This window comes from Mesitornis unicolor, unplaced genomic scaffold, assembly GCF_000695765.1.
Source record: "Mesitornis unicolor isolate BGI_N332 unplaced genomic scaffold, ASM69576v1 scaffold25818, whole genome shotgun sequence".
In the NCBI taxonomy this organism is placed as follows: Eukaryota; Metazoa; Chordata; class Aves; order Mesitornithiformes; family Mesitornithidae; genus Mesitornis; species Mesitornis unicolor.
Genome location: NW_010202898.1, coordinates 4,270 through 12,143, shown reverse-complemented (window position 1 = coordinate 12,143; position 7,874 = coordinate 4,270). Strand labels below are relative to the sequence as shown.

General features: G+C 39.9%; 1 protein-coding gene across 1 annotated transcript; it reads left to right on the top strand.

Moving 5' to 3' along the window:
• Positions 1-971: 971 nt before the first annotated feature.
• DNAJA1 (DnaJ (Hsp40) homolog, subfamily A, member 1) lies at positions 972-7,042 on the top strand (the record flags this gene model as incomplete). The annotated part of the gene is made up of 6 exons (XM_010190554.1): positions 972-1,076; positions 1,178-1,405; positions 2,828-2,942; positions 4,891-5,006; positions 5,578-5,678; positions 6,400-7,042. Coding segments are annotated over 6 exons (884 nt in total), but the record flags the coding sequence as incomplete, so codon positions are not given.
• Between the last annotated feature and the right edge of the window lie 832 nt (positions 7,043-7,874).

Here is a 7,874-nt window from a genome sequence, read left to right as displayed (position 1 = left end):
TGGTCTCTTGTCTGTTGTCTTGTGTTAATAGCTAACCAGATTTCATGTTTGGAAAGCATTTAGCTGAGCGTAAGCCAGCTTCTAATTGTCTGAATAGGAAGGGGAATGGTAATATACCTTAAAATTACTTTTTATCTAAGCTACCACAGCTGTAGTATCTAAATATTAATTTGATCTTTATTAGGAAGTAACTATATCTAAAAAAAAATGGCCAAGTTAAAGTCAGTCTGTGAAACCTTTTTGTTTTCCTGTGCTGTTCAGTGGAATTGAGTTGAAGCGGCAATATAATTCTGCTCGGACATTAAAATCCAGATTAATCACACCAGGAAACACTCTGGTGTTAACTAAACTGGTTAAGAGCAGCACTGACTCCGTTACTTCTTAGTGCAGACCAGGTAACAAAGGGAAGAAAAAAAGGGCTTGTGTCAAAGTGTTAGTATGTTGTATCGAAGTATATCTAGTAAGCCAGAACTTGAGATCCTTCACAAAATTAAATCTGCAGTAGCTGAAGTTCTAATTAATTCCCGAGTGTAAAAATTTAGTTACTCAATTCAGTTTCAAGAAAGTCCCCTGCAGAGAAGACAGAAGTACTCTGCTGCCTCTAGACAGCATCTCCCACTTCCTTGTAGGAGACACATTCAGTTACTGTTAAAACTGAAGTCCTGCAATATAAAACTTAAATGTCTGAGGTTTTACATACCTTCTTTTATTGTTTGTGCTTTCACGGAAGAGTCTCTTACTTTAACAGAGGAGTGTTACTGTCAAAGCCATTAGAGTTGTTATCTAATTTGACATCAGATAGGAAGGGGCTATTGACTAATACCAGCAAAACAAGATAAAGGTGTATTAAACCAGAATGTTAAAGCTTATAGGCTTGGTTTATTGTAACTTGAGCATAGTAACATGGGAAGTCTAGTGTTACTTGGAGATCAAGATTTCAAACTTCACTAATTACCCATTTTCTTTTACAGGCAAAAATGTAGTCCATCAGTTGTCAGTAAGTTTAGAAGATATGTATAATGGTGCAACAAGGAAACTTGCACTGCAGAAGAATGTTATCTGTGACAAATGCGAAGGTAACTGTGAAAGTGAAACTAAATACATGTTGCTTCTAAAGCTTTTGAGTGTTTTTTCTGGCAGCATGTAACTATCCATATACAATTTTCATTCTCCTCAGGTCGTGGTGGCAAGAAAGGTGCAGTAGAATGCTGCCCTAATTGCAGAGGCACAGGCATGCAAATCAGAATTCACCAGATTGGCCCAGGAATGGTGCAACAAATCCAGTCCGTGTGTATGGAGTGTCAGGGGCACGGGGAGCGTATCAGCCCCAAGGACCGGTGTAAGAGCTGCACTGGCAGAAAAATTGTTAGAGAGAAGAAGATACTAGAAGTTCATATTGACAAAGGTAAGATGTCTTACTAAGGTGAAATATTGAACTTGGACATACTGGGTTACTTTGCAGCACTAGAACAGAGGCTTTAGAAAACATATGGTGTTGATTTGGTGAGTAACGCTGCTGAATACATATACATTAAAATTGTGGCTGCCTTTAAGAAGTAGGAGCCTTGTTTTTAGGGAAGGTTCATTACTTCTATGTTCTTATCTAATGCCTGTGCACATAACTAAGAATGAATTCTGAAACCTGCAGTATTGTAAGTGATGATTTTTGAGCAACCTCGTAAGCACAAGTCTTCATCAGGTAGCTGAACTGATTAAAATGAAATTGATCACTTGATGGCTAAGCTTGCCTGACGAGTTTTCCCTGCCTGTAGGGAAGCCCTGCAGACTCCGATCACTTCTACTGTGTTTCAGTGTGAAGGGGAACCAGGTCTGCTACAGCAATAGGGTGGAGACACAGTGCTAAGCCTCTCATGCTTAGAACGCTGTTTGCTACACAACCCTGACAGTGCCACACGGTGCAGATACTCTTTGGCTGGCAAAATGCTACTCGATACACAGACCCTTAGAGTAATGGGAGAACACGACAGAGTTGAGTGACAAATGCATCTCTGTTGAGGAGGCAGCTCAGAAGCTGGTGAGAAAAGTCTCTATAGAGTAGTGCGGATTGTAAGATAGAGCAAGCTGACAAGCACGTGGCTTCTACAGACTTGCGCCTGATTATCACTTGCAACTGTTGTATGTGTAAGCACACCTTATGCAATGCCTAGATTTTTTTTAAACAGGGAAAATCCTACAGTAACATTAACTGTGAGGGCTAGTGAAGTATATTACTGACATTTTAAACAGCAAAATCATTGAGAAGAGCTTCTTTCCCCTTCCTTCTAGAAAAACAGACTGTGAGCTAGCATGGGACAACTAGAATTTAAGATAGAGTTGTGTGTGGGTGAAATGGGTTTCTTACATGACAGTTACAGTCCTAGGGAGAGTGCTTCTTGCACTCATCAGGCACTGAGATCATGTTTCATAAGTAGTTCTGCCATGTATTTTTAAAACTGAGGAAGCTGATTGGTCACTTGCTCTCAAAATGTACTTAGTACACAGTGTTTCTGTTTTCTTTTTAGTGCTTGTGGATATAATTAAAGCTGTTTTGATAATGTTTCCCTTAAGGACTTTATCTTGGCAAGTGGCTGTTTTGCACTAGAATTGGACTTAATGATTTGAGATGTAGTTCAGAATGGCACCACTAAAATCTGTTGGACATGTGAGTGGATTGAAAAAAAAATCATGAATGCTTCAAAGGAAGGTCCTGATGTTCTGATGTAAATATCCAGAGATCTCCTTGTACCTGCTTATGCCTAGAAAGATATTTCTTACTGCTGCTTTTCATTTAAAAAGATGAAAAATGTTTGTTTGTTTTCTGCAATAGGAATGAAAGATGGTCAGAAAATAACATTCCACGGTGAAGGGGACCAAGAACCAGGACTAGAGCCAGGGGACATTATTATTGTCTTGGATCAAAAAGATCACTCTGTATTTACAAGGTAAAAACTTGAGAAGTCCTTTGTGATGCTTGCTTCCTTGGTTAACACTCACCTTTTATCTACTGGAAATATCGGTAGGTAGGATCATGTGGCTAGAACTACCCCTGTGAGTTTGTTTAAGTGGCCGAAGGAGCACTGAGATGTGCAGGAATCCCAGTACAACTGGTCACAGCCACTTCTGTTCCAGTAGCACTATACACGCTTAGGTGAGCTTTGGTAGTAAAAGGATAGGAGACAAACAAAACCAGTTGCAATTATTAAAAGTTTACAGATCTTTAATTTTAAGAACTCTTAAACTATTGATATTTTGTTTAATAGATTTGAATCTTTTCGGTTATTTCCTTGCTCTTTCTAGAGTAGCGTTCATCACTTACACTAAATGGTAATTTCTAATGTAGGCAGATGTTCATTGTTCACTAGGCTTCAAGGCACAGAAAACTTCTAGTGTGTTCACTTTTCCTTGAGGATCTTATTTATGACAAACTTAAGATCTCTTGCACCCCTTCTCACCAAAGGTGGTTTCCCACATTTCATTTCCTGCCTGAGTGCACTGGACAGGGTAATCTGTCCTGTCTGTTCTTGCGAAAGCACAACAAACTTAACTCAAGCAGCACTGACCACGTCTCAAGTATTTTGTGTTACCAGCCAGTACTGCTTGGTGTTGCAAACCTCCTTGTTTCAAGTTACTGTTTATGGAATGAGTCTGTCTAGTACATTTTGGTCCAATTTAAAGCAATGCTGATCATCTCACAGAAATGTGTTGCACTTAGTGTCTCACTGCTTCTGTTCAAAGTAGTACCAAGGGAATCAATGGATTTAGAGGAAGCATTTATCTCAACACCAGCCCCTGTCATTGTACTTGTAAGTAGGGACAGAGAGTCAAAAGTTCTTGGGAAACCTGCAGCTAGTCTGCCTGACTGTCCTGTATGGTGCTGGGAAGTGTCAGAACTCTATGCCAAAGGACACTGAGCTCACAGGTTAAGAATCAGTTCTGTTTGCTTTGGATAAGCTTACTCAGCTGATTTTTCTTAACTTCCAGTGAAACCAAATACTGAATTAGCTATGTCAAAGGGACAATCTGGGCCAAACTGTTTGTGGGGCTACCTGAGACTTGGAAGTCACAACTCTGCTGGCTTGTATGTGTCCATCTTTCTGTCCACTGCCACCAGTTCTAGTGTCCTTAGATAACCCTTGATATTAGTGATTTTACGAGGTTCTGCTTGAGGTCATGCTGCTTCTGGGACAAGTAGAATATTCCTCTGCTCCTGTCAGAGTCTAAAATTAACTTTTTGGGCAAGGCTCCTTCCAGAGCCCTTTAAAACAGGGTGAGTGAAAATAACAAAGTTAATAGGCTGCAGAATTTTGTAGCCCTTGAACAAGCAGTGCATGCAGATACCACTAGGACTGCTATACTGAAGTTGGAATAGGCAATGTAAACAGTTACATTATTTCTTCCAGGTACTTTTTGGTGCTTTCATCATAACCCAGAGTGGCCATCACCTGTTCAAACTTCTCCAGTACTAAATCTTCAGAAAGGGAATGTAACAGGATAACGTAGAGCTAGCTGATGCACTTGAGAAAATATTCATCTACATAAAGGAAGGGATTAATTGTCCCAGTTTCAGTGTTTAGGAGGCTGAGAGATAACATTTTCCTAGAATTGGGAAGGAGTGCTAAAGTGAAACCAGATGCAGTTGAGCCTTGCTCTATATATTTATTTTCAATAACTACTTCTGCACTTTAGAAAGCTAGACTTGGTCAGTAATGGCATCATTCCTGTAATTGCTGGCTTGAGGTGCATCAATGTGCAGTATCCTTCATTTAATTGCCAGGGCTTCTGTTAAAACTGCAGCTTTACTGTCCTTGCCAAGTTAAAATACTGAAGTTGGGTATCATCCTTTTACTGCTTCTCACTTTCTGTGACTGTTTTTGATTGGTTCTACCTTAGACGAGATGAAGACCTCCTTCTGTCTATGGATATTCAACTGGTTGAAGCACTATGTGGCTTTCAAAAGCCTATCACAACACTGGATAATAGAACTATTATTATTACCTCCCATCCTGGTAAGTATTGGTTTGCTTTCTGCTAAAAGTCCAAGCATACAGTGAATGTAAGCTGGCAGTTTAAAGGAACAGAAACATCCCATCTTGATGTATAAGGGATGTGTGCTGGTGTCAAGCTTTTTTATCCCTAGTCTTTGCAGTACAAATCTTTAACCGAAAAAGGAGTTTTTGATAGTAGTCAGCAGTAATTTTCTCTTTGCGTGATATAGTAACAGACCTTACCTCATGGACATACTTGTATCCTGAGGATACCTCATGAGAATTGAAGGCCGTGGGTTTCTGAAAACCACTTTTGCAGCCTTGGAACTGACGGAGCCCTTAATAAATTTGTAAGTATGCTTCCACTGGGAAGCATAACAAGGTTACAAGAACATAATGTAGATGTCAACCTGCTTTCATTCTCAGAAGTTACCAGGCAGTAAGTCCTTATTAGGCTACTATATATATTGATGTAGGTGTCTATCAGTGTAGAAGGTTACATATGTATGGGAGTTAAAACTAAGGCTGACCTGTTGCCTGCCTGGATCCCCTCCCTCTTTTTGGTCATTTTTTAATTATTTTCTTTCTTTAGGCCAGGTTGTCAAGCATGGGGCTATTAAGTGTGTGTTGAATGAAGGTATGCCAATTTATCGCAGACCATACGAAAAAGGACGCCTGATCATAGAATTCAGGGTAAGTGGATCAACTTAACATCCATGGCACAGTTCAGGACCAAATATTCATCCAAAATTTAACCTCTAAGCATTAACTCAGGAAGAGATACCAATTACCAGATGTCCTGGTTTGGTATTTGTTTTTGACAAAGATGAGAACATGTAATCCATCAAACAGAATTACAGCTCAGAACAAAGAGAGAACTTCTGGAACAGTCTGCTGAAAGTACATGAGGTACCAGAAGAATTTCTTGAGAGACCTTATGAATTCCTATTTGCTTGGCGTGTTCTTTAGATTCTATCATCCTGTAGGAAAGATGGATTAGTAACTTCTCTTGTGCTGGAACAAAGGAGTAGGCTGGAAAATGCTGATTTTTTTTTTTTTTTTCTCTAAAGCTAATGCTGGGAGCTTCTAGCAGCCGCACGCTCCATCTGCAATGGTTTTAGAGGAGATTCAACCCTATCTCTAATGTGGATATATCCTGTGCTTTGCTTCTAGGGTGATTCCAGAGGGCAGACTGTAAGTGTTGGTTAGGACTTGGTTAAGTTGCCAGAGTTAGAAGCTAACTTCTTGCAGGCATTAAAAACAAAACAAATTAACTCTCTAGGCTTTTTTTTTAAATACTGGTTTTAAGTCATCTGTGATGATAAAACTGACTTTGGCAGATACTTGACCTGTAGTGGGATGGAAAAAAGCCAGAAAAGCAGACTTCTGTAACCCCATTTCTTGATGATTTCAGGTGAACTTCCCAGAAAGTGGCTTTCTCTCCTCAGATAAGCTGTCTTTACTTGAAAAACTGCTACCTACAAGGCAGGAAATAGAAGAAACTGAGGAAATGGAACAAGTGGATTTAGTAGACTTTGATCCATCTCAAAAAAGAAAACACCACTATAATGGAGAAGTCTATGAAGATGATGAGCATCACCCTAGAGGCGGAGTTCAATGCCAGACTTCGTAAATGGGCCAGTTAATAACTTGTGATGCTTTTTTTGTATGCGTTAGTGGATGAGTGAAGGACTACAAGCAGTTCATGCTCACTCCCTGCTATTTGTTGTTCTATCCAGCCATAGTTGTTTCTAAAAGCAGAAAGAAATAAACTAAGTAATTAAACTGAGTTTTCAATTTGTATAAAGCTCCAGGTTGTAAGCTCGAATGAGGTTGATTGCACTTCACCCCTGCCTCTTGGTCCAGAAAACTCCCCTACCTGCTTGTCTTTTATTCCAAGCCTTGTAATTCCTATATGTGTGCAATTGCCCAGGCTTAATTTAAGGTTCTGTGATGTTTTTAGGAATTCTAGATCTTGTACTCCGCTAATAAAGTATGCATAAGTACTTATAATTCATTATAAGATACAGTTAAGTTTTGTACCACTTAGGATAACATGTAATGGTGTTTGTTAAATAGGGACTGGCTCTAATGCAACCACATAAAACATGAAGTTGACAAGGATGTGGTCAATCTTCACAGGCACATTAAAGTTGTGTGAGCTGCAGGCGCTCTGAAGCTACTGCACTTAAGGGCAAATAGTCCCTCTGCCAGCTTTGGTCCTGACCCTGGAGCTAGATGTGAAGTTTGCTCTAGTTTGTCACTGACTGCTGTCTGGTTGCTGTCCTGCACCGTCCTGTGTATAGAGCCAGTTGTTGCTTGGCTGCTGCAGGAGCTTCCTTTGCTACTGTGCATGAGTAAAAAACCTCCAGGCTTTATCAGCACACATGCAGTTTGGGACGTGTCAGCTTGCTGGCACGTGAGGCTTGACTTTCACCTTGGTTACTGAAATCAGACACCCCTCAGGGATACGTCAGAAAGCAGGACCAGCCCTGTTGGGGGATATATGTGTGCCTGCAGAAGAGAGAAACTTGATGTCGGTGAATACGACCAACTGATGCATCTAGGATGTTCTGAAAATTAATGTATTGTGTGCATTATTTTAAGCTGACTCTTGAAAATTCTGTATGAATGTTCTAATTATTGTAGATTAAGCATTTCCAATATAATTACAAAATTGTTCATTGCCTCTTTTCTTAGAACAGATGTTGGTTTAAAGACACCACCCCCTTCTTTTTAGACCGCTATTCACAGAAAAATCTTAGCATAAAACTTCTTTCAGAAAATATGCTGAGAAGACAGGGCCAGATTTAACCTCTAGTGTTGTAGTTCAGTCTTGTTACACCATCTGGCTTGGGACAGAGCTTATGCTTTTCATACTGCTTTGAA